General features: G+C 44.3%; 1 protein-coding gene across 1 annotated transcript in view; it reads right to left on the bottom strand.

The window, feature by feature from the left end:
* Positions 1–2,754, bottom strand: part of TTYH3 (tweety family member 3) — a gene marked incomplete at its 5' end in the record, with an annotated part of 33,115 nt that extends 30,361 nt beyond the window's left edge. The window contains one exon of the mRNA XM_008942496.1: positions 2,585–2,754. Coding sequence (XP_008940744.1) covers positions 2,585–2,754 — 170 coding nt within the window. The remainder of the gene's footprint in view (positions 1–2,584) is intronic.
* Between the last annotated feature and the right edge of the window lie 24,672 nt (positions 2,755–27,426).

The raw sequence follows: 27,426 nt of genomic DNA, 5'->3' as shown, positions 1-27,426 counted from the left end.
CCTGCCTGCTGTTTCAGCATTCTCCTTTGGCCCAGCAGGAAATATCGAGTCATTAGGAAACGGTGATCCACAGCAGTCAGCAGGATTCACAACACAGACAGCCCTCTGGGGTTAAGTACTACCTAGATAAGCAGGTACTGGGCACAGCTGGACTCAACCAGAGCTAACTAGTTCTCAGCTAGGAAGAAAACAGTCCACTTCACAGGACTCAGCAGAGCAGCTGCTGTTTGGAACCTCTTGCTGCTTCATCATCCAAGCTACTTCTCCCCCCTTGCACATGGTGCTACAAGCTGCCTCCCAGGTCAGCCTGCTGTCAGGCAGCCACTGAGAACAGCCTTGCTGCACATCTCTGGAACACAACAGCATCTGCTGGGCTGGCCCTTCTGTTACAGGTAACACGGCTAGGATAGGACATACCCAATGGACTCATCTCTATCTAACTGCTGGCATCTAACTGGGACTTCCTGCTAGCACAGATTATATCCCATGCTTGTCGGAGGCCGTATCTGCATTCCCAGCCAGACACAGCACACAGCACCAAGAGGCACCAGTCCCAGCACACTGCTGTGTCCAGCTGCTCTAAGAGGGGCAGAAAACTGACCCCAGCGTTGCAGGAGAGCAGCAGCACTTGGACAGCACCTTCACTCACCACAGATGGTACCAACCTGCTAAGGCTCAAGCATGCCAACTTCAGAGGGGAAACTGAAAACTGAATTTAAAAAAGTCAAGACAAATTCATCCAATATCACTGTAGATTCAGGCAGAGTCTCAGGTTTAAGGATACTCCTGCATTTAATACTTGCACAAACAAACAGTACACCAAGGATGAGAACCAATGATTCAGATTTTGAGGAAGCCTGAGCAGTTTTCCAGCTTGCAGACCTGACTGGGAGTCACATTGCACTATACCAGAATTTATATGCTGACCTTCCAACTTTCAATTGCCTCATGCACAGTCTGGGAGATGTAGAAAGGGTGAGAAGGTGGTATCCTGCACAATTAAAAACAAACAACTACCACACTGCAGCAGTTGTTTTGGACATACATGCTGCATAACAGCAGCTAACAAGGGCCTGTAGCATCAGCCCTACTATAAATAGTGTCAGCTAGAGCTTCTGTGAGAACAGGTTAGGACCACAGCACTTTCAGTGGATTGGAATGGATGCAGCTGAAGATCTTAAGATCACTAAAAAGAAACATGAATGAGTCTAAGACTTCTTTTTTCCAAGTTGTTCTCTGGTTTGCCTTTCTGTTCCAGGCACCTATTTGAATTCAGTGAAGCATGGAAAAGCTCCCTGCAAAGATGGCAATGTTGGCTAGTGCAGCAGTTCTCCTCCTCCACACCAAGCCCCGGCCTCTACAGGCAAATCCATCCCAGCTGCCAAACTCACAGCACAATGTCTGCTCTGCAGGGTTTGTTTCAGTGCTGCAGGGGTTGGCTATTACCTTAAGCATGCGCCTTGAAAGAGCAAACACACAAATGCATTAGGAGCACAATCTAGCCCTTGAGCAGCTAAGCCAGACCTTCAAGGAACGTGTTCACCTCCAAAATGATCACACACCAAATCCACAACCCATCAACAGGTTAATACAAGTAGTCAGCCACGAGACACTGCAAAATACAATCTTCTTGTTATCTCCTTTCTGAACAGGGGACAGCTCCCAGATATGCCAGCCCTGCAGAGGGGCAACTAAGACCACCTGGAGTCTTGGGCAAGAGTAGATGTTGCTTGGAATTGGTAAGAAACACAGGGCTCAGTCTCAGGGTACATGTCCACAGAGCTCAGAGTATTAGTTCTGCCCAAGGCAAGACAACCAAAGTGCAGAAGCTTACAAACACATCCCTGCTTTCAGATGTCCCACCATTAACTTCCCAGGAAATGGGATCCTCATCTGTGTTGACAAAAAAAACACACAACCCAGAAAAACAAAATGTAAATTCTCTCCTTTTAACTTCTTCTGCATCACTGATCTTCACTAATCACTTGATTTGTATTGGTTTTCAGCAACCCTCCTCTTGACCTCACCTCCAAAAGCTTCTAATGCTCAGTCATAAAATGAAGCATTGCTGACTCTAGTACCATTACTAGCAGCCCTTGGAGATGGCACATTAGTACAGATAATTAAATGCAGCAGTGTTCTACAAGGCTACAAAATCTGAACAGCCACTCCAGTCAAATACCAACAGTTCCAAACCCAAAAGAATCATCTGTGCTTCTTTCTTCCTGAACTACTTTCCCATGCAGTGACTCTTTTTGGACGCCTGATTCTAAGAAATGTCTATCTAGGCCTGATAAATATTTCAATAGTATCCATCCTATTTAAGTGATAAGCTCCTGAGTGGCCTTGAGTTATGACTTGCAAAGAATCAAAGAGCAGGACAAGAGATATTCCTTCTCACATAGCCACAAGGCAGTTCAGCAAGTGGTAGAAAGGAAGAAAACACCCCTCAGATATTTAAAACATACATCTACCAAGCAGGAAGAGGGATTACAGCCAACATTGTCTAACCACAGAGGGAGCACACCAGGCCTGAAAGCACAGGCACAGGACACGCCAGCCCAGGTGAGGGTGGAGCCCATACCTGCACACCAGGGTGGCGATGATGACACACCATGCTGTACAGCAGCAGTCAGCATTCAGATTCTCGTCGCTCTTCCGATGGCGACAGCACAGCCAGAAGGAGTAGAACAAGAGGAAGAGCAGGTCCAGGGCCAGGCAGGAGAGCGCGATGCCACCCAGCAGCAACAGGGCCTGTGGAAACCAGAGAGGGGTGACACGTGAGCAGGGCGCAGCCGCGGCAGGGCACGAGCCTGGGCAATAAGGCAGCACTGAAGGCATACCTGGAAAGCAAGTCGTTTTGTGAGTTTTGTATATTTTTGATATATAAACAAGATTTTTAGCCTCATTTTCTGCCCTCTCTGCATTCTGCTTTATGAACCCACGTTCTGTACCTAAGCAGCAGAGTCGAGCCATTTTGTCTGTCCCAGTCTGCAAACAGCTGAAGCGAAGCAGGGAGGGTATCCTCTTTACTCCCGATTACAGGTCAGCAGATTTTAAGTGGGGGGAGAAAAAAAATAAATAGTTCAGCCAGCTGCCTCTATCTGTACAGTTCTTTAATCTTCATGAATAAATATGCAGGCTTATTCATTAGAAAGCCAAGTGCATGAGTGGGTTTGGAAAGGGGTGGAATTTATTATACATGCATGAGATTGACTTAAAAAAAATTAATCCCTATGCAATGCCTCTGTTCAGGCTAGACCTAGAATAAATGCTAAACCCCTCCATATACCATTCACATATATAAGCACAATAAATGTGGATGCTACAAAACACACTGGCTTGAAGCTCTCACAAGCCGAGTTACTGTGTTATACCTATTTCTAATCAGACGTTCCTGGGAGGAAAGGAAAGCATTAAGTGTCTAACTCCATTCCAACTTATTTTTATTCAGAAAATCCTGGCCAAACCCCAAAAATGCAAAACAATTTTGTTAAATAAGGCAAAAAAAAAAAAAAATTAACAAATCCAATCTAACATCAAATCCAGCCACACTTTCCCACATGAATGAAGTATTTTAGCCATAAGCTTATTTGATTAAACCCTTGGTAGTGGTGACAAATGCCAACTTATTAGAAATGGCTTAAATATCTGGAAAGGGTCTAAACCATCTACTGCTGCCCCTGTGTCAGGAAGGCAGGTACAGATCTGCATCAGCAAACCTAAAACAAAGGCTGGTGGGTTTGTTGTTGTCGTCTTGGTTTGGGTTTTTTTTGGGTAGGGGGTTGTTTTGTTTTTTAAATCAGTGTCTCTTTTCTCCCTTACGCAGAAATTCCTTAAAGAACATTTATACACTTCCTCCCAACTGCAACAGTAGCTTTCTCCAGGTCAAAGAAACAAAACAAAGAACTGTGTGATTAAAGTAAGATTCTCTGCTAAACTGGTGACTGTTTCTAAAAGGGTCTGGTAGTAACTTGCTCTTTGTAGGCTTTTCTTCCCCTTCTTTCCCCCCTGGTCTGCTCCATAGGTAGCCCCTGCTGAGTTATTAACCTGGCAAACTATACAAGCCACACAACACACTTTCCAGCCAAGCACACGTCAGTGTGTACAGACTGCAGGGCCCAGTGCCATAGGGAACAAGATTCACACTAGTTAAACCTAACTGCTACATCACAGATCCTCCACGTAGCCCCATGCTGTTTGCTTTCCCAGCCTGAAGAAACCCACCCAAAGCCCATGAAGCACAGGGGGACGGGGGCACCTTAGAGGTGTTGCTTTCCCCAACTACACAGCAGAAACTCAGTCCCTTTGTGGAAAGTGAATTTTGGGATCTTTAAGAGAGCAGAGTGGGGGTGGAAGGGAAAAAGCCCTAAGCCCCTTTCCCATGATTACGCCAGATGGTGTGTGTGTCCTTTGAGTTCCTGAGCAGAGAGGGGCCTTCGAGAGGGAAGCTGCATTCAGAGCCCCACGTTCTCCCACTTCTGAAGGCTTGCCATGTACGAGCACTCAATACTGATTTAACTAACACATTTGGCATACCAAAGCTCCTCGGGGATCTTCTTTATTTTTTAAACACGTCAGGCTGCGGTAACGGAGAGCTTTCCTGCACTGCTCTTCTTCCTTCACACCCTCAACCTTCCTCCACATGCTAAGAGGCATTACTGCTGGAAAGATGAACTCGGCTGAAAACATCATCCCAGCAACTCTTTATAAGCAAAAAATTCACACTGTAGCTCCAGATGTAGGGGAAGAGCCCCCACTAAAAGGAAAAAAGGAAATACTAAAAAGCAACAAACAAACAAAAGACTGCCATGCAGCAAGCTACCTGAAGCTCTTGCTTTGAAGGGACACTTAATACATGCTTCAATTTATGCATCTGGCCAAAAGGACTTGGCTGGCCATTACACCATGATCTGTGTTTCATTTTCCAGAGAATATTTGTTTTCCATTAATGGATATGTGCCATGACAACAAGTGAAATCATCCAGCAGAGCAGTTATTAATCTTTCTGACTGATGAGTCAGTTTAAGACCCAGAGACTGGCTGGCAGTGAAAGCCTGGTCACAACCAAAGATATGCCTGTGCTTGCTTGTCAGGATTAAATGTCAGTATTTAAGAAAAAAAAAAAAGGGGGTTGAGGCTGGATAAACCCTCAGACACTCTATCCTGCAACAGTAAATCTGGGACTCGGTTATCCAAGGCCACGTTATCCCGAGTAAATGTAAAATTATGCACTGGGCCTTTTGCCACAAAAGAGCATCAATTTGTCTTCGAACATTTGCTGAGCTATCAGAACCTTTATAGCAAATGATGCATGAACTGCCCTTACAGGAAAATGGAGACAACTTGGAGGAGCAACATTTTACCACTGTGCTGACACTAATGGCAGAAGTGGAGACAAAGCAGTCCCTGAAAATGAGCGTAAATCCAAGTGGTATCAGCCAGACTGGCAGGAGACGAAGCTGCAGCGTTGGGAAGCACTTTCAAAATAAAAGTTAGCAGCAGTACAGAGGGGAGTAGCCATGAGCAGCATTGCTAGCTTGGGAAGGCACCACGAAACCCAAATGCACCCCATCCTGCTCAGCAGTGCCCAACATCCTGCTGCAGTGTTAACAGGCCTTCTCAGCTGCAGCACGGTTGCCAGGACTCATGGTGTTTACTCTCTCCATGGGAGTAAGAAAATAAAAACGAGACAGAAAACATGTAGGTCTTCATGTGTGGAGAGAGGCACCATCACAATAAGAAACACAGGGCACAGCAAAAACGTCCCCTGCAAAAATACCCAGTGGCTGGTCAGCTCTTCCACATGCTATGAGGGTACCATAGGTGCTGATATTGTACCTAAGGACATGTATGTGGGTCAGCCTTCAGTTAGCACAGCCTCCAAGGCCATGCCTTAACGTCACTGTGGATCAATTAAACCAATATACAGCCTCATCTGCACAACAAAAAATCTCCATATAAAAGAGTCACTTTCAGTTTGCAAGTTCCAAACTGTGACCACATCATCAGTATCCTGAAAATACCTGGGGACTGTAGTCATGGAAGGTTAATTTTAGCTGCTGAAACTGCACTTATGGGATGTATACTCTATCCCATTCTACATAGGTGGTCACAAAGAAGTGATCTACATAAGAACACAAGAAAAGGTATCTACAGAATACATCTGAGCATATTTACTTCAAAGGGAGAGACTTTTTTTAGCCATGACGTGCTGTAACACAGGAGGTAGATGCTGGGTTGCATTCACATTAAGTGTTAAGGTTTAGCACTGCCTTAAGCGCTGTTCATTTGTCACTCTGCACATAGGAGGATTGGCTTAGGGACCCTTCCCCACACCACCGCGTCCCCTCTGCCATGAAGATTACTTGGCACAAGAAATCCTGGCAGAAGAACAAGTTTAGAAAGTTAATTCTGAATACACATGGGCTCAAAGTAATCCATGTGTTTATTAAATACAAGTTTTAGCAATCTCAACCTATCCAACTTCCAATTACCACATTCTTTGGACCTTAACTGTACTAAAAGCAGCATGGCATAGCAAAGAGCTCTTCGCGTGGAAGAGCTGATTTCTGGTTAGTACTGCCATTTAACAACTAGTTAGAAAGTCCACTAAAACCTCATTAAGTAACTTGAGAGCAAAGCTGAAGCCTTCAGGTGTTTCCTGAAAAGCATGTGATTTTGCTTTTCATCCTCCATCACTAATTTTTAAGTTATTTCATCTGAAAACTTCGTAATTTCCACCCACAGGACAAAATAGCTGCAGCTTTTGAGCATCTCAACAACACAGCTCTCGTAATCATTGCCAGATTGTGAACTGCTTATAGTTTTACCTTAAAGTTAGCTTTTGCCAAAAGAAAGCTTTCCACTGAATCTGCAACTAATGTTCCTTCTGGATTTCCATGCTGCGACTCGAGATTGTGATAATAAAACAGAGAGAAGAGGTTAAAGGAGTGTGGGAAGAGAAAAACGTTCACCCAGAAGAACAAATGAAGCAAGCTGGGCTGCTGCCAAAGGAGCACTCATCTCTATTTATTCCATGAAGGACGGAAGTCTTCATAGCAAGAAAAGAAACTGCTGTGGGATAGTGTCACGCCTACACTACTTCCTACACTGGGGTGTTTTTTTTTCAGACTACAGGACATCTCTGAGAAGCTTACATACTCACAGGTCCTACTACACTGGGGTGTACCCAACTGATTTTTTTGGGTTTTTTTTTTGTTTTTTTTTTTTTTTGTAATGCTGCAAACACAAGGAAAACACTCTGATCCCCTCAACTTGCTCTGAACATGCTGTGTGTTCAGAGGCTCCATCTTCCTCTCTGAAAAACGCTGTACGTGGTGTTTGCTGAGATATTCAAGTGTCTCAGGATGTCATTCATCCCACAGCCTCTACAGAAGGATGCAGGCTTTGGTAGGGAACAAAGCCAACTCTATGCTGGTAAATGTAGCATGGGGGGAGGATGTGGAAACCACTGCTGATCTCAGCACTAAACCATCCATATCTCCTCTGCCCGGGGGACAGGCCTTCCCAGGCCAATTACTGTACTCATCACAGCAGAGGAGCAAGGCTGGGCAGGAAACGTGCTGTGGAAGAGGCTTTTCCCACGGTACTGAGATGTATTCTCCTTCGTGAGGGATCCCCCAGCAGCATGGAAGAGCACCATGGAAACAGAGGACAGGTTCCACTGCCTCATCTAATACAGACATCTCCCAGAGAAAACACATTGTTAAGGGAGTGCAGTACATCTTATGTGTATACATATACACACACACAGGGCAAGTCCACACTGGAGCAAGCAATATAGGCCAACACTTTGCCTTTAGCTTTGTTTGGCGGTTTGCCTTCCTCTCTGGAAAAGATAAAATGCAAAGGATTATGTCATGCCTTTTTTTTTCCCCTTAAATCACCGTAAGATAATACAGCAAACATCAGAATAAAATAGATCTACAGTTGAAACATCTCCTAGCATGACTAGATAGCTCAAATCTATTTAATCAAGTTGGTTAAATAAACAGGACAGCTTCCTCAGTGCTGAGAAGCTATCTACACAGACAAGGGCATTCCACAGTTAATTGGCATTAGAGCTGTGAACTAAAGCCACTTTAATTACAAATGAGTGTTCACACAGTTTTAATGTAGTTTAACTAGAATGGCTTTAATTCAGTGCAGTTTAATTCACTTTAGTGCACTTAAAGTGGTCTAATCTGCTTTGTATTTATTCCTCCAGTTAATTCAGATTAATTTCTCAAGTGCCCTTGTGCAAGCAGCAACTGAGAACAAGGCTACGTTGATTAAAGATTCATCATCATTTCCTCCATACTAACATTCTGACCCCTTATTTCATAATTAAAGGCTTTCAGCACTGCCTTTGTATTAGGTCCAATTTATAGAAGTCACTAGTGCAGAGGGCAAAAGGACACAACCTTGCTGCTCCCTGGTTTATTGAAGTAACCAACACACAATCCAATCATTGCCAGAGTCTGGGGAGCTGTGGTTAAACAATATATAGCACAGGTACCTCCACACACCACATCTTCCCCAGGTAACACGGGGGTAGATGTTAGAAATCATCAGAGCATCTCGTATCAGGAACCAAAGAGAGATGGAAAGTGCTGAGCAGAAGGGATTTGCTTAACAATTGGGTTGGATTTCTTTTTCTGCCCACAAACGCAGATCTAAGCCATGCTAATCAGCAGCAAATGCTGGAGTCCTATTGGGCTGAAGTCAAATAACAATCCATTTATTCCCTTAGCTGTTACCAACTCAGCAATCTCCATCTTACACAGCAAGGAAACATTCCCATAGGTAAGGGGGTCCTCTAAATTGGATGTTCCTATCCCTAGTTTCTCTATAATGCTGGCTGAAAGCCTCTATGCACTACAGCGATGAAAAGAATGAGGCACTCTCACCAAATTCAGTTTCCACTGACAGGTCCCCACAGACTAAATCTTTATTAAATGAGGCTTAGCTCAGAACTGGCAGCTTGTCAAATGAGCATTCTCACTGAAAAGGCGGATTTCCTTTCTGGGGATTCTGCAAATTCCCTTGCAGGGCTCTAAAATAAAAAATAAAAAAAAAAAAAAACAACCTACTGTGGATGCACCAGTGTTCACACAGGACTTTGCCCCAGATCTCAGACCAGCACCATGTGTAAGGAATTCTCTTGGGAATGGGCCTTCAGCTTTAGATACCAACCAGTATTCCCAGTTGGACAAACTTAAAAATATTAATTAACTTTGTTTAAAGGCAAGAATCAGATAAATATCTGGAATATTGAGGTACAGGACACTGAAAGGATAGCTGGAAGACTTTGGTGGGTCTCCTGCACCACTCTCATCCATGGCAGATCTGCACAATTTCACTAGACATGCCTTTCCCACAACAGATTAGCTCACACCGTCCCACCAGGCAGTGGCTCTTCTACTCAAGGTCTTTTAGAAGCAGTCCTATTTCCTTGGTTAGAAAGCTGTATCATCCATTAAAGTCTTAAAATACAGTCTCCTTGCCAGGTAGTTTTCCAGCAAACTGGATAATGGAAAGAAACCTCGTGCTTTAAAGGAAGTATGAATTTAATGCTCCTACAACTCGGGGATAAGCAAGCACTGCCTGTGTTACCTGGCTCAGGCCCAAGGGCTGTATAAATTCCCATGCCAATACAATTCCTCATCCCCAGCTCTGCAGCAGGAGCTGTGCTCCTGCTGGCCTGGAACTCCCTGAAGGCAAGATGTGGCACTGCCAAGCTGCTTGTTGCACACAGGCAGGGACCAGGGCACACTTGCACAGCCCAGCACGAGCTACATAGCACTAGTATATTAAAAAAGGCCCCCCCCCAAAAAAAAAAAAAGCAGGAAATGCTTAGGCTTGAAGCCCAGTGACTTAATCCAATTTCCATCCTTTTTCCCTTCCCCCTCCAACAATATGGGCTCTAAGAGACAATACACTTCATTTAAAGGGAAGGAAAAAAAAAAAAAAAAATCTCTCCTATGTGCCTATCCTGACACATTATCAAGCAAAGTGCTGGGTCACTGCACTTTTTAAAATCTATCTGTGCTGGCCATGCATGCTCTGGAGTGGACACCAACCTCAAGGATTTTCTTTCAAGACCCCAGCTGTAAGGAGCCTGGGCTTTACTGCAGGCTACCTGCTCTTCAGCTGTTGCTTCTTCTTGCGAGATATGATTTGAAAACTAAGTATTCATGCTCCTCCCATGAATTTCAAGAGGTCTCTACAAATATGGAGTCTTCCAGTAGACATGATTACATGCATCCTCTACAAATCTCCTGTTCCTCCTCTAGGCCCTAAACTCTATCCTTTCCTGGATTGGTACCCTTCTTCATCTTCTCAGTCATCTCCCCTTAAACCAGCCAACCAAACCAGAAGAGATCAGCCACTACAGAGTTTGAAGAGTCTGAGCTCAGCCATCAGCTCTGATGTCAAGAGCAGGAAAGGCTTGGCATGGTCACTGCAAGATGCACACACTGTGTGTACCCATCAGCAGGCAGCCATTGGTCTGCTTTGAGAGAGGCCTTCACGTGCCATTTCTGTTTGGAAGAGGATAAACAAGGCATTGGGAAGGGAGGGGAAGGAGAGCGGAAACGAGCAGAGCCATCCCTAAGTGGAACAGAAAACAAGAACTCGTCCCAGTTGTGGAAGCTTTCCCCAAAGGAACATCCACCCATGCAGAGGGTCAGCCCGCCCCACCATCAGGGATGGCAGTGTTTCCATCAGCATGGCTGCTGTAGATAATGTGGTTCTGCTCCTTCCTGCCATCATTTTGCATTATTTTGAACTTGCTGGTTTTTCTTCAATGACACGGTGTGAGATCACTTGTGTGAGTTAAGTTTTCCTGTGTAAAGATTTCTTTTAATTTCTTAGCAGTGTATGCACTGCATTGCATAGGACAAGCACAGACACAAGCATTTTGCCTCTCACTACATTCTCCTGGTATCTTCTCTATGCAGCTCATGACTTGCACACATATCAAAGCAGCTGAGAGGAAAACAGTTCAAGTATGGCCACTTCCCATCTGCCCCAAGTGATAAAAAACCCACAACTGAGTTTCCAACCTTCTCTCCAAAATTTCCACATGGAAGGAGTTAATTTTAAGAGAAGTATTTTTAGCCACCACACTTGGACTGAAGTGATTCTGGAATGCCAGGGCAGGCTGCCTTTCACAGGATTCCACTACAGGACTGTGCACAGCTCCTCACTCCCTTCACATCACCACAACCTTCTGTGACCAAGTAGTTTTGCTGGGCCTGTAACCAGGATTTTTAAGGAGAGTATTCAAGATAAAGACCCATAACTGATCTGCAAAGAACATTAATCTTTTTTTTTTTAATCCAGCTATACCTGGAAACAAGTTATTACTACTCCTTGCAATCAGAGAGATTATGAAAGTGTCCTGACTGTACCCAAGGAGCACTGAAAGCATGAAGAAATACATGAGATAAAAAAAAAAAAAAAAGACAAATGTAGAAAATGTGATCATTGGACCATGAGGTTGTGTCCTTGTGTCTTGTAGAACCATGTCTTGTCCAGAAAATTCTCAATGGTAACATCTCTGCAGGCACCAGTTTAATCCCGTTTATGTGTTGGGAGTTTTTGTGCCATGAATCTACTGCACATAACACACTCAAGCATGACATAGGCTGTAGTGAACCACAGAGGTGATGCAGAATAATTTGTAAGAATCCAAACTTGAGTGGAAACTCCAACAAATTGTTACTTATGTTTGATTTGAAAGGCAACTTAAGGTGCCTGCTAACTTTTATCCAACCTGTTTCATGTCATTAGTACCACGAAGAGGTCTTTAACAGCAGCCATTAAGAAAATGTTTAAGCCATAATAAATTCTAGAATAAGCTTTGGCATTTGAACGCACCCAAGTTTAATAAAAATTGGGAGGAAAAGAGACTCTTTCTGGCCAAGGCAACAAATCCACTGTGAATAAACTGCTTTTATTAGCACTGGCCAGGCAGGAAGGTAAGTTGCTACAATTGGGCTGCTGCTGCAGCTACAGGTCAGTGATGGGAGTGGGCTAAATTGGGGCTTCTCAGGTGTCTTTCACACAAATCCACGTTCAGTTTGCGCACTGAAGTCAATTTTTCAGAACAACAAGTGAGGAGTTTGGAAAACCAAGGAAACAAAAAGGGATACTGCATTTCCATTTACCCCATTCAGCTTCACTGGCATTTGCCCACACAACTGCAGCAGGCCAAAGAGCTGTTTACACAGTGAAAACTAAGTGTGGTTGATAATAGACATCAAGCCTACTACATCAAGCACTCTCAATGAGATGAGCAAATCACACCAGTCTAGCTGCCTTGATGGCTGACCTCTGGGAGGGAATAAAGAGCAAAATCAAAGGCAAACTGCCCTACGTCTTTAAATCACAGCCCATTGTGCTACAGCTGGCAGGCCATAGGACATCTTCCTTAAAATAATTTGTATTTGAAGTCAGCTTTAACACAACCCGTCAGTCATGTGGAGAGGCTGCAGAAAACTGGAAAGGGGCAATATCCCATTGGGTCATCTTCTGTCAGCTGGGGGAGGAAGAACACAGACCTCTGACCCATCCATTGAGCATGGACCTGAACTGACCTCCTTGCACAAACAATGCAAATGTGCCACTTCACAGTCAGACAAACAAGTGCCACACTTCTCACCATAAATTCACTCCAGACTTCCTCTCTGAAGAATAGTCCAGTCAGGGTTAAAAAAAAAAAAAAACAAAACCAAAAAAACAGAAAAGGAGGAAATCTCTTCCTTCAACTTCAAGCTGCACACTTCCCTCCCCCAAAAGAGGCTCATTCATGTGCAGGAAACGTTTCCACATTGAGTCTCCATTTGTTTTACTTTGGGGTAGGTTTTTTTGATTTGAACCTTCTTTCTTTAAAGAAAAAAAACTCTCAAAAAAAAAACCCTCAGAGACAAAGACAACCAATATTCACTATTGAGAACCTTCAAACTTGGGGGGGAAAAAAAAAATACCATAGAGAGATTGACAGAGGAAGCAGATCAAAGAGCTATGCAAGCCAGCCAAGACCCACCACAGTCACAGCTGGAGCCTGTGTTCCTGCACCCCCGACAGGAGCGGGAGCGGCATTAACCACTTCTCTGCTCATGCTGCAGCCCCACATGACAAGACAGAGCTCAGTAAGGCCTCATGCAGGCTCCTCGCCAAGCCCTGAGAAGGGATTAGGGCCTCTGGCAGCTCTACTGTAGTAACCAGTTTGAATGGAGATGCTTTCTTTCCAGCTTTCCCCACAAAGCGGTGCAGATGCTGCCCCCTCAAGAGCAGCAGCCTGGCAGGCAGTCACAGCCTCATCCTCTGCTTCTGCTGCCCAGGCCTCCTGCTGATAAAAAGGGGAGCACGTGCTTGGTAAATTCGTCTCCTGAACGCCATTCATGAGAACAGGGAAACAGCCAACAGTAGAGGTACGTATAAATTAAACCCCCTTGCAGTTCCAAGTCAAATATGGTGCCACAACACGTATTTACAGAGGGCTTTCTGCTGTGCAGCTTCAGGTCTGAGCAGCTTCTCTCGCAGCTTCCCCAGTTCCCCACAGGGCCTGGGGAAGAGGGAAAACTGTCTGCTTCCAGCTGAGCAAAGCTGGTCAATCCTCCCAGGGCTTGTCTGCCTGCAAAGCTGAAAGTTGTCATGGATCACAAGCCTAAAAATAAATAAATCTAAGTGCTGGGTTTATATTTAGCTATTTAGGGACAAGTATACCTCACTTTCACCTTCCATTATCACCAAGTTTTGGGAATATATAGGACACATATGTAGAGTATTTTGCTTCATTAGCAGCTGTATCAGTTAGAAGAAGCAGGTGTTTGCCTCACTGTGTCCTAATGGAATTTTTCATTAGCTGTTCCACTTTTCCAAGACAGACACATCATTTCCACTAGAAATCAATACAATTTATAGGTAAACTAATACACACACAGCCCTCCTTCAGAGAGCCTTCTGTCCTGCTCCTGAGATCAGTGCTGGTAGGATTCCTTGAGCTCCACCACAGGTATTCCTTCATTCATCAATTCTTCTGAACTACATCGTGAGATTGATTTTTCAGGAAAGGTCCCAGGGCTCCCTTAGAGGTTCTGCCTACACTGATGTCATGGCTATATTTCAAGAAGGAATGCCACTAAAGTGGTTTAGAACACACTCTCGCAGGACAGTGCAGACAGAGCTAAATCCTATTAAGCTACTTGAGTTGCTTTCCCCCTCTGAAGTCATCTGTCAAATGCTGGCCCTACACAGAGCAGCCATCTATCAAACTAGCTGATCAGGAGTCATGCTTAAAACACCAAACAAAACAAAAAGATTCAATCATGACACACATGAGGAAGAGAAACTGGGGCAGTGTGCTGCTCCAGTAGCCTCCTGGGATCCCAGAGGGTGGAAAAGGCTGGTGACCAGCTTTTCATTGCAGCTAGGCTGGAACCCACCTGCACACCACTGAAGTTTATTGAAGGTAACACAAGAATGACTGTTTCCTTACATGTTAGCCTTCACTATTTTGAAAGGATTATATGGAGAATATGTGAATGTAAGAAATATTTTAAAAATAGAGATCACACTAATGGTGGTGCTGGTGGGTAGCTCTGGGAGAACAAAGCACTGTTCAGCCTTAACAGCACCCCACAGAGAAGGGGGAAAGCTGCATTCAGAGCCCTCTCATCTCCTTTCCCATCAACTTGAAAAGGCAGAGACCTGAAAGATTAATTCCCATAAATGTTAAATGCCCACATTTAAAGTTCCAGTTTTATAGCATTCACTCTACTAAGTCAACATGTTACTGCTACGAGATTTCAGAGACAAGCCTCAATTTGACAGATTCCATAAATTAACAGAAAACAATAGGCTGGGAAAAACCTCTGGAGGTCACTGTAGTGCAACCTGCTGCTAAAAGCAGGGCTAATTTAATAGATGGGGTTGCTCAGAGCCTTGCCCAGGCAAGTTTTAAGGGTCTCTAAGGCTACAGTTTCCAAAGCTTCCCTCAGCCCCTGGCTCCAGCACTGTGAGGAAAAACGTTCATTAGTGATTGCACTCAAGTGCCATTTCCCATTGCAGCTTCTGGTTGTCATCACTTGTCTTTTTGCTGAGAAGAGCCTGATGCCATCTTCTCCAAGTTCCTCCTTCAGGTACGAGAAGGCTGCTCATGCAATGCATGTCCTTTTGCCTTTGCCTTTCCAGGCTGAAGGATCCCAGGCCTCCCAGCCTCTCCTCACAGGTCAGGCTCTAACCATCTCAGTGGCCTTCCCTGGCATACTCTAGTTCGTCAAGATCCCTCCTGCACTGGGTGCCTCACATCACAATCCAGCTATACAGCATCTATGCTGGCACACATAACTGGAGGAGAGTCCATGCATGCAAAATGGTTGATGACCCCATTTTAGGGCTATTTACAGCCTGCTTAGAAGGCTAGGCAAAGCATGAGCCTTCAGAGTTCAGTTCTGCCTCCAGCTGCATGGTGTACTCCACCCAATAGAGTCACAAAGCACCAAAAGGTGACAGATCTCTCCACACGCTGAACAGCACAGACAGCCACTCTGTGGGCAGGAGAAAGGCAGCAAGTACCATTTGAGACCGAGCAAGAGGCCCAACAGCATGAATGTTATTCCTCAAAACAACAAAAAGATACAGCCAAGGGGAAGGAGAGTTAAGGAATGGGGAAAAAAAGCAGCAATAGAGAAGTTACATGCTTCTGACTGAAAAGAAGGCACCTCGGGAGTTATTCAGCAAGCCCAAGTGCATGGATGCTCATGCATCCCATTGGCTGCTGCCTTCCAGAGCTGCACAGCAACGAGCCTGGGAGGTGGGAGGCTGCCAGCTCGCATGAGAGCTCCCAGCTCAACCCCTCCTCCGCATCCCCACAGCCCAGCCAGCCGAGCACTGCTCCTGCTCCAGCTCCCCACAACATTGATCACTCTGCCCCCAGCAGAGGTCAGCCAGGGAGAGACAGCCAAAGGAGGCAGGACATTGGTTAAACAAACGGCAGGGTCGATGCAGAGCAGCCACACCAGGTTATTTCAACAAAAGCAGTGTAGGACAAGCCCATGTTCTGCCTCGGTCCACGGATCAGGTTCTCCTTGATGAGCAGGAAAACAGTCCTGCAGAAATAAGGATGGGGTGGGGTAAGATGTGCAGTTGTGCTTGTGTCTGACAGGTCAGAGAAGTGCTGACACCTAAAAGGTATTAATACACCTCAAAGGCAGCACCATGGCACAGCACGAGTGCTGCTCTTGTGGGTGTTTCACTCCATTAATTTAGGAAAGGGAGGGAGGAAACAGTCACATCAGAGAAAGCTACCCAGCCTCAGCTTCCCTACAACAGGGGCTCCAATCCCAGGGTCCTAGACCACACCAACATTTACAAAAGGAGAGGAGAGCTTCTCCCAGGAGGAGCAGGAGGTACCAGGAGTACAGAAACTGGCCAGCCGTGGGGCCTGCCACTGCTGCAGCCACCCAACAGCTTGTGCAGTGCGCTGGGGATGAGGAGGAGGAAACCCAGGGCTTCAGCACGACAGCTCACAGCAGGAGAGCCTGCTGCAGCCCTCCTCTGGCACAGCCACCCGAACCAAAACATCACATGTGAGCAACAATTCATCTCTAAGGCACACACACAATAAAGGCTGCAGTTGGACAAAGAACTCAAGTGTAACAGTTCACAGACTCTAGCACAAGAAAGGTCTGGAATTCTTTCCATCCAGACCCCAAATCATCATCTCCCAGAAGTACTTAGAGACAAGCAAAGGATACCCCCAACTCCTCTGCCCCACTTCCTAGCACAAAAAGGAGAAGCCCATCTTCTGAGCAGTCATCAGCTGCATCTTCACAGACAGCACCTGGTCACACAGTGCTGACTCTCAGCTCTGAAAAGCAGAACTAACAGAAGGAAGAAGGCTGAAAACTGAACAGCAAAACAAACAGCCCAACTTCTACCAGTTTATAAAGAAATCAAATTTCTCTGTTGTTGCATTCCTGAACCGGTCACTGAAAACAAAATCAAAGACCACGGCAAGGTCGTAGGGCAGCACAGTGCAGGTGCAAAGAGTGTGTCAAGTTCATGGGGGCTGCTATGGAGGCCTATACAAGATCCCAGGTAAGCAGGGGAAGCTGACAGAATTTGGGGACAGAGAGAAGGTATTTTAGAACTCAGGGACATACAACTCCTCTAGCTTTTGCCAATGGTCTAGCTGCTACAAAACTCATGAGTCCCAACACATACAACACTGTCATCTTCACCTCTTCACTGGCAAAGAAGAGTGAATTAGAGGATGGAGAGGCATGAGCATGACTTCCTTTTGCCATCCCACAAGCCTAGCCACAGCAAATGTTTACAGAGCCTCTAACAGCTACCTGCTTCCCACTGTTTATGAAAAAAAAGTTAAATCACTGCAGAAACAACTGTGGCTTCTGTCACCACCTCCCCTGAAGCACCTGCCCCTCAGTGGATCAGACTGCACTGGAGCAGATGAGAAGCACTAGCATGAAGTCAAACAGATAAGCTTGCCCACTGACGACCAAACTCTGCACTGAAATGGGAGGCCCTGGAGCAATCCGTGCTGCCAGCTCTGTTGGATATAGAGCAAAGAGCAGATTTAATATCTTAATGAGAAACCCCACAGACTCCTTGCATCCACACACCCATTTCTGCTAAGGTCTGAAATGGAGAAAAATCTCCAGGAAATACAGCACCTTCCCCACCCTTCTTGTCAGAGAGAAGTAGTAGATCCTGCCAACATACCCAGTACAAAAAACATTTTTAAAGTTTTCAGGGACTAAGAGTACAAATCCATTTGAAAATCTGTCACATCTTTTGTTAGATCCCTCGAGTAACGCACAGCAAAACCAGTTCCCTTGAGTTGCATGCAGTAAAACTAATTGTGGAGACATTTGACAAGCAGACAGCTGAAGATTAGATTTCTTCATTATTTAGCAGTAGCCACAATGGTTCATACTCATTTATAGGGGCATAGTTCTCAAGCTTATAAATTACTGTTATTTCTGCATCAACTTGCTTTTTGTTCAACAAAAAAGGGGTAAAAAAGCAGTTGTAACATACGAGACCTCTCCAGTGTTGACAAAGCACTACTTTGCCCACTAACAGCTGCTGCTACATATGAACATGTCACATTTTTTTCCCCCCTTTCTCTTCTCCAACTGCAACGGATAGGCTGACTCTCACAGATTTCTTCATTATTTAGCAGTAGCCACAACGGTTCATACTCATTTATAGGGGCATAGTTCTCAAGCTTATAAATTACTGTTATTTCTGCATCAACTTGCTTTTTGTTCAACAAAAAAGGGGTAAAAAAGCAGTTGTAACATTAGAGACCTCTCCAGTGTTGACAAAGCACTACTTTGCCCACTAACAGCTGCTGCTACATATGAACATGTCATATTTTTTTTCCCCTTTCTCTTCTCCAACTGCAATGGACTCTCACTGGGCTTGAGCAATCACTCAACATGCCACTGGTGTGGACTCTGAGCTCTAGACAATGCCACACTTGAGTAAAACAGAGCCAGCAAAAGAAGGAAAGTGTAGGCAGCATTGCTGCTTCTCAAGCTTGTTATTTCCCCTGCCCACAGGGGGAAGGTATCAAGGTTTTTCTCCATTTTCCTCTCACTTACAAAAAGGCTATCCTTACATCCTCAAATGAGAGTGCCTTTGATATCCACTACACAAATACTAAGATGTGTTGTTTAAATAAGCTATGCAGAGGTCATCATCTATCCAATCTGACCTGCTAGAGCAACGAAGCACAGCGGACACAACCCCACCCTGACAAGCAGAGCTATTTTTGCTGCTACACTTGAGGATCAAAGCTTTTCCTTAAAGATCTGTGATCCCAGGGGCTAAGACCACTTTGGTAACAGCTAAGAGGGGAAGAAACCCCTCTACTTTCAGGATACTTAAGACTAAAGCCAAGTTCAGGGTAACAAGCATCACACAAGCTATGTGTTACAACTATTACTATTGATAGCACAGCAGCAAGAATATCCTATTAAAAGCCTGTAACTAAATCAAGGAATTCTAAAATTCATAACTGAACTTAAAAGCACTACCCTCTGGGATACGAGCAAATTTCCCCTCAAAGATCGCTCACTTCATTGACAGTCATGTTGCTTTTCATAATCTTGTCCACAAATTCAATCAAGCTCCAGATAAAATCTAATCAAGTTGGACAAGCTGAATTGCAAGTGCTGTCTTTTCAAGTCCTCTAACGGGAGGTCAGCTCAAAGTAAGCCTCTGATGTCCCAGGACTCCAGCAAGCTTATTTCATGTAGTTCATTGCTGTAGGCACCAAAGACCATCTTAGCTCCCCAAACTATTTTTTAGTACTGAACTCAAGTGGAGCATTTGATCTCTAGACAAGGTAGGTTTAGTCTTCTGTCCTTTTTGCTCATATCCTTAGTGATTTCTCCAGGCACAAAAATGGCTCTCCTAGGTATAGGAAAGACCTGTAAGATTCACAGGGTTCCATTAGTGTAATAGTTTCTCAGCGTAAGTTTGTCCTTCTGGAAAACATGACCACGTCTGAGAACTACTGCTGGTCTGAAGATAGCAACCATTCTAAAGCAAACATAAAAAGCACTCAGGTTGCAAGGGCAGCAATTGACGTTTAGGAAGACCTCATCATTCTCTTTTAAGACATGTCTGTCCTTCAGAAACACTTTTTCCTTTTCCCCACCAACTGAAGAGGCAAGCTTTAAGCCATAGCCAAGGTCTAGATCCTTTGGCTACTCCTCCACAAACAGGCATTAGGAAAAATTCACTCCCACAACAATTAAATAAGAGAAGAAACCCTTTTGTATTTATGTACTTCAGACTACAGCATTTCTAACTCTTTTGAATACTGACCTGTATACTGATATTGTAAGAAAAAGAAAACCAAAACACTATTCAAGAAGTTCTTGGTTCTAAAGTTAACTTAATTTCATCCATGGAGCCCAGGAATAACAACATAACATTTAAACACTATCCATGACCAATGTGACTCTGATTTGGGTTACAGCACATCCAGCCACATCCCATTCGGGGCTATCATCTGACCATTGTTCTCCTGCTCACCAAGCCTGTAGAAACCTTTATTCAGACTAATGTTTTCATGCAGATTCAAGGCAACTCCATCAAAGTGGTGTCAGGGGGAGCAAAAAAGTTTCATAACCGTGTTATCACTGGTTTTACTATAACTCAGTCTTGCTAAGAGAATAACACTTTTCCCAGCATCACACTCCATAGGTAACAAGACAGCAAACGCTCCCACTTGCCAAATTCCTAACATTTCAGAAGCGATTATTTCTAAGCTACTGAACAGATGAACAGAACTACCTGGTGTCCTGCCAGCAAGCCACTCCCCATCTTCCTCTTGTTCAGTGTGTGTAGCTCAGGCCACTTCCGATTTTGATGCCAGCAGGAAGAGCTATTTCAGCCAGAGCAGAGAAATAAAATGCCCAGAAGCCCAGACTCACTGACTCTGCACCGCATTAAAAAAGCGCTTGGAAAAAGGGCTACTGATTAAAGGAAGGGTGCTGTTATCTCCAACACAACAAACATCTGAAAGGATGTTCCCTCCCAGGCACTTCAGCGTATGAAGTTCAGCACCCTTCCTTTTTTTTTTTTGTTAAATAAAGTCTTTGTAAAACAAAAGAAACTCTTCATTTGACTGTTGATTCAGTCAGCTTCAAAATTAAAATATTCCTGCCCTGTCTCCACTCCAGGTTGGTCCCTGGTGAGTATCTCAAATACTTTACATATCAATATTTCTTTCTAGAAACTCAGCTCTAGGGAAAATGAAGGAGTGAAGAAGCTTGAGCATATTTATCAGACTTGACACTTTCTACTGGTATGTAGCACCAGAAAACAATTTCCCTGATAAATGGACGGGCCAAAACTAGTCACTCGGGCCTGTATCTTGCTTTCAACCTCATTACTCTTTTAAAGAGCCTCTGCAAAGGGCTTCAAAATGCAGATAGACTTGCAACAGAAGAAGTTGCAGGGAAGGTGTAGACTGTAGCTATGTTACAGACATGCAGCTGAACTCTGGGAGCCTTGTGAAGACAGTCACTTGTGTGACTGCTTTGTCTCGTGGTAAAGTGACATTACACCACCACTGTAGACACCCTATGCCAACACGTCTGTGAGAGATTTCACAGGTCACAGCCCAGCCAAAGGTTTAGAGCACTTTAGTGAGGAGAAGATGCACACACACCACCTAACGACAGCATCAAATCAGACATCTCCAAGCCTGCAGCAGTCAAGAATTGATCAGCTGCTCATGTGGCCACAAGAGCAGCTTGAGACCATTAAAGTGATGGAGAGTATGGTCTTCAGGGCAGAGTGAAACCAAGACTAAGCTCTGAGAAGGAGGGGTTGACGTTACCACTTGGAACAGTCCTACTTAGCTACAATTCTGTAGGTCATAAAGTAACCAGAAATAAATTGCTATTACAGACCTCTTTCACCAGTGGTACAGTGATCTGTTCTATCAGTTCTCAGCATTGTTTCCGACTCCAAACCAGAAAAGTCATAAACAGCAGGAAACAGCTAATCTATACAGCAAACCCAGGAGTGTGGGTTTTTTCCATGGTGGTTTAAAAAAAGCTACAGTTTAGAAATATCTATGGAGTCACATCAAGTTAGAAATATCTATGGGGTCACATCAAGACAGAAGTTGGTCAGGAACCTTTTATTTGCCTCCCGAATCCTGCTGATTGATTCAACACCCCAAAATATTCCAAAAGGGAGATCCAACATGAAGCCTTGTGTGTGCTGCACTTTTCCACCCATCTGTCTTAGTCCTGAAGCACTGTGAAGCACAGGTACTTCATTCCTGCCCCAGGTTTATGCCAGACCACAGTTACAACTCATCAACAAGAAGAAACCGTGTTTTATGCCCGGATCAGGTGCCCCATCTGGGTCATTGAGCAGCCAAATACTCTGGCTTCTAGTTTGCAGGACTGCTTCTATCCTCAACAGGGCTAGTTACACTATAACTTGAATCAGACATACCTCTGTGCTTGCTGGTGTTGAAACCTGTTATCAGACTGGTCAGTTCCTTGATTTAATCACTGAGCAGCTGCAGGGTACAAACAGTACTGGTAGCCACCCTCACAGACCATGACCTCAGAAAACACAGACTTCCACTTCAGACAGGTATGATTAAAGGGTCTGAAGCTGCAGACTTTATTAGGGATGGATCTGGTACACCTTCCCTGAACCTATTTTAGGATTCCCCATGCAGGCCCTCTCTCATCAGGTTTACATCCCATTTACACAAACACAAGGCACAGTGTTGAAATCCCAGTTTTGCACTATTTCTCCACTGAGGTCTTGCCTGAAGAGGACTAACACAGACAAACATCCATGTTCACAGCCCAACCTAATTTTAAATTATACTCAGTATGTTACAATATAGCATTATCAACTTTTTTATTTCACACAAACATTGCCTAGTGGAGAACAGACAAGTATTTACTCCAAAGGGGGCTGGAAGCAGTTTCACCAACATACTGCAGCAGAGATACTGCAGTGCCATTCCACAGGAGCTCTGGAGCAAAAATGTCTTTGATGCCATTAAAAAAAAAAAATAATCTGCCTTTCCAAGGCTGCAGCTCAGTGCCAAGTGTTGTGTAAAAGTCTACAGGGAAGAAAAAGCTAATAAGGAGACTTTTGAGCACAGGGCTACAGATAATGCCAGAATGCACTAGTCAGAACCTCTCTCCACAGCCCACACCTCTCTGGAAGCGCAGCTTCACACTGCAGCCTGCACACTCTTGCACAACATTCACCACAAGCTCCTTTGGAGATTTGTATTAACTTTTTCTTACTTTTTGCTTTACTTATAATTTCACTGACAAATACTCGAGTGTGTACTACCTTAGACTTGGAGACTGTTTAGGAATGGCAGCAACAGCACGTTCCTTCCAGCATGTTCAAAGTGAGAACGGAGATCCAGCTCAGCCCCAGGCAGAGGTTACCTGTGCCCAGGGTGTTATGCAAGTGGAATTTCCTGTGGGCTTTTCAAAAATCAAAAAATATCTGCCACTCCATAGAGAAACAGACTCATTCTTCAAACATTCAGAGAGCAAGTACAAACCATGCAGCAAACCATGGTGTTTGCTGGGCTTTCAGTCCATAAACAGGCAAATCTAAAGTCAATTTGTTTGCATGGACTTCTACAATATAAAAGTGGCTTTTTTTGTTGGTTTTAAACAGCTTCTAAACTTCTGCACGGAAAGGGACAATAGTAAGCTTTCCCTTGGACCCTTTGAGCATATCTAAGCACCTGCATGTTGAAAAAAAATTTAATTAAAAAAAACACCAACAAAAAAAAAACCAAACCACACGGGACTTGAGAACACTTTGTTTTTCTGGTTACTAGAAAGAATAGCCTTTCCAAACGCAGCACAAGGGAGGAAATGTTTTGCAATGCTTCACAGTTCCCAGAACAAAGAGTGACCTCTTCCAGCACTAACCCCAGTCTGTGTGCTGCAGGCTTGGACACTAGCAAATCCTTGGACACCAGCAAATCCTTCTGCAATTTACAGATGCAAAAGAGGAAGTGGTGACACTTCAGGCAGCCAAAGCTTTCCTGTTAAGTCCCTGGTTGAAAAATGTGCAAGACAGCAGAATTATAAGTCTGTCATGATTTTAGCAGGAAATACTCTGCTCTTATCAGCATTATTTCAAGCTAATCCAGTAACTTCTGAACACTGAAGCACCCTTGATAGAAAGGGCCATTGTGAAAAAAATAAGTCCTTCAACGTTTGTTTTCATAGCAGCTACATCTGGGGAAGAAATTACCGCAAAGCATCTACCTCTCAGCAGAGCACCACGTGCATCAGTTTTAGAGGCACAAATGCCAACACCATATGCTCTGCAATGCTTTAGATGCTTAGATCCATGCTTCATCACTATGTGCCAGCCCTGCCCTCTGTGCTAACTGAGCTGTGGGGGACACTTGGACACAGCCATCACCATGCTTCATTACCTGGGATCGCTGCTCCAAAGCTGGGCCTGGAGGACCAGTGGTAGCACGAGGGAACAGCAAACAGCCCTGTTGCCATTGTCCCTCCTGGTAACCTCAGAGAGGCAAACCATCACCCTGACATGCCTTCATCTGGCTACCCTGTTCTTTTAGGGACACTCAATGCACCATTGATATACTGCTACTAATGCAAAGGTGCACTAAATGCCAACTTTTGTCAAGGACAGAAGTGATGGTCACAAGCTAAAAGCAAAATTTGTGCCTTTATAAAAAAGGCACTGACTGCAAATTGGTTTCCCCACTTATGATCAGCTTACCCTTTGCAATCTTTCACCTTGGATTTCATTGGGAAATTTAAGCCACTTAAGGACACTTGCTGTTGATATGGAGACTTAGCCCGTATCTCCACCCACTAAAAGGCTATTCAGCCACTGCAGTTCTGCATTTTGAAAGCATCACATCCTCCCACCAACAGACAGTCTCACTAGTCATCAGCCCTGTGCCTTTGACCTTGAAAATCTTAAACAGCTTAAGCTTTCCTTCAGAGAACAACAACACTACTCGCTGAGGACAAAATTATAAAGAAGTAGAAAAAGGAAGTACATTTTCTTTCACATCCTAAATTAGCTGATAGTTCCCTCCTCACAGTGTAATCATGAGCTATGCTTCCCACCTACCCCTTTTTCTTTTGTCTCTAGCTAAGTATCCCATAATTACTGGATCTACTATAGATTTCCATGTCTTCCCAATGCTACCTTTAGATTAACAACCAGTGCTTGAGAGTAATCTTTTCTATCCATAAAGAATCACAAGCCAGAAGCTCTACAGCTGAAGAGCTTGACAGGGTCAAGTCCAAGGTGTTGCACAGCCACTTGATAAGCCTCAAGGGAAAGGCTTCTTCACTCAAAACAACTGCTGTGAACACTCCTCCATCACAGTGCCTGCGTCTGGCACGGGGGTGAGAGCAGCCACTAGAGCAGGACTCAACAAGTGATCACATCAGCACGAGCTGAAGAACCAGGCTGCAGTGCTCCCTGCTCATCAGGTCCTCACATGGCCATGGGAAAGACCTGAACCACAAACCAGGCTCTTTTTCTCCAACATCTTCACAACTGATGACTGGCAGAAGAACAGTAGATTTTGGATTACAATGTCTTTTAGAAAGAAAACCCAAAGCACATACTCTTCAGTCTGGTGTTTTGTTTCTAACCTCACATCTGGGGTCAGAAACACAGCCCCCTGACATTCAAACTGGAAGGACAAGAAGGGATCCAGCAAGGAAGAAGTCCCATGGACAACAGGCAGGTTCCTTGCCCGCTTACTGGCACACACTCATGTACTGCAGTACTTTGAAAAAACACAGAGTCAGGGTAGATCCCTGGCCTGAAAACTCTTGGAAAGGACAGTTTAATCCAGCCTCCTGTACACCCTGCAGGCCACAGCCACTGACAGCTGAGCAGTAAGCTATTCTTGCTATGAACCATCCTTGTGGTTCCTCTGACCTTTGCCTTGACAAGCTATCCAACATGCATCTTATGGTGCTTTACAATGACTTCAGTATATTTGCAATGTCACCAAGGTTGGCCACTTCCACTAAACAAAAATAGCACTTAGCAGCTCTCCAGGGAGCACTTAAACTTTTGGGGAAAAAAAAAAAAATATTAAAATTGGTCTATTTCAAAAGAGCTGTTAGGGCTGCCACCAGATCAGCATTCCCAAGTTAGAAGTTCCCCAAGGCTGAAAGCAGAAATACATGATCTCACCTTTTCCAGCTGTTGTGGTTCCTGAAACACATATTCATCAGATCTGCACCAGGAACCAGCACTTAGTTACTCATTTGTTATTTGCAAATCATCTCCTGCTTTGTTTGGTTTTAATTCAGTGTCTTTCAGTCCACTGCTGCAGCTGGATGGACTTTCAGCCAACTATCCTGCCTAGGGAATGCCATTTTTTAGCTCTAGGATAGCCTTCAGTATTAAACCTACATTTCTCTTCACAGTTAACTTCGCCTCTGAAAAAAGCTGTTCTGAAACACCAAGTACCTCATTACCTGTGCAGATCAGCAATTTGCTTGTTCGGTACATTATCACAAAGTGGGATTCACCAACCTGTAAGCAGAAATCCCCCAGGCTGCTTATGAACTCTCCCCATAAAAGATGCCACAGAAGGGAGCCAGGTGGATCTTTTAGCATTTGAGTATTTTTATAGATGTTTTTAAGCCAGGCTGCACCAGACATTCAACTTGCACCTGAAGAGTATTGCACTTAAAATATCTCAAACTCAAGATGCACCCTTCCCTGTGGGGGATTTTTCTTTCTACTGTTTATACACAGGTATTTTAAGCCTCATTTGTGAGCTTATTTTTAGAAAGCATCCTAATCAGGAACAAAGAGAAGCAAAAACTCTAAGCTCCTGTGTAGATTTCATAATATCTCTTACTGAAGCTCATTCTCTAATCCAGTGGGGCTGGCAGACCTCACTAACTACAGGCCTAACAGTAAAAATACATCCACTGTGGATTCTCTAAAGCTAAAAAGAAGAGCCATACCCCCCCTTAGCTCTGTCACCTCTTGTATCACCATTCCCCACCACCATCCCTTGCCATAAACTCAGCTCACTAAAAACACCATCAACCAGAAAAGTAGTTTGGGCAACAATGAAGAGTTAGATCTGCTCCAGCCAACTGCATTAGATTAGTGGGGAACATTATCTGACTCCCAACCTACACAGAAGACTGTATCTTTGACAAGAGACTTTTCACAGCACTTAGGGCTGGCAGCAGTTGCCTGGAATTCTTCAGCCTTTTAGCAGGTGTTAAAGCTTCTGGAAAAGAGCCAAGCAGTACTTTTGACTCATTGAAGCAATCAAACCATTCCTTATATCACCCAAACACTGCAAAAACTGAGAGCAATTCACTAGAGAGAAGTTTTGAGCAGCCCCAAGATAAGATACCCTGAAGCCACAAATATCTGCAATAACTCTCCTGTCTTCATGTTGCTTTTTATTGAATGAAAGTAAGTGGTGCATAAACTGCAGAACAAAGTAGAGCTGAGCATCTGCTCAAACACTTTTACAAAGCATTCAGTAACTATTCTCACTTAACTCTGTGCAGCATAAAACCCACCACGCTACCTCTGGCAGTAACTGTGTACAAGTAAAGTAGCTCTCTTCCCTTTATGGGTCTGCAGAAGAACATCAGGAGACACCGTTAGTCTTCACTGCAGAAGGAGCTAAAGAGAAAAGCTTTTGATTTTGCTGGTTCTTCCCATCATCTTTAACAATAAAACAGCCAGCTCAAGTTTTTACTAAAGAGAGAATGTAAGCTTGAATGTGTATTGAGAAAACATTTTAATTTAATTCTACAGACAGTAGCACTAGTGGGGAAGAATGCAGTACTGTGGCAGACAAACCTTACCTTCTCC

Source organism: Merops nubicus, unplaced genomic scaffold, assembly GCF_000691845.1.
Source record: "Merops nubicus isolate BGI_N331 unplaced genomic scaffold, ASM69184v1 scaffold2226, whole genome shotgun sequence".
NCBI lineage: Eukaryota > Metazoa > Chordata > Aves > Coraciiformes > Meropidae > Merops > Merops nubicus.
The sequence above is the reverse complement of the archived record's forward strand: the minus strand, read 5'-3'. Positions and strand labels throughout refer to the sequence as shown.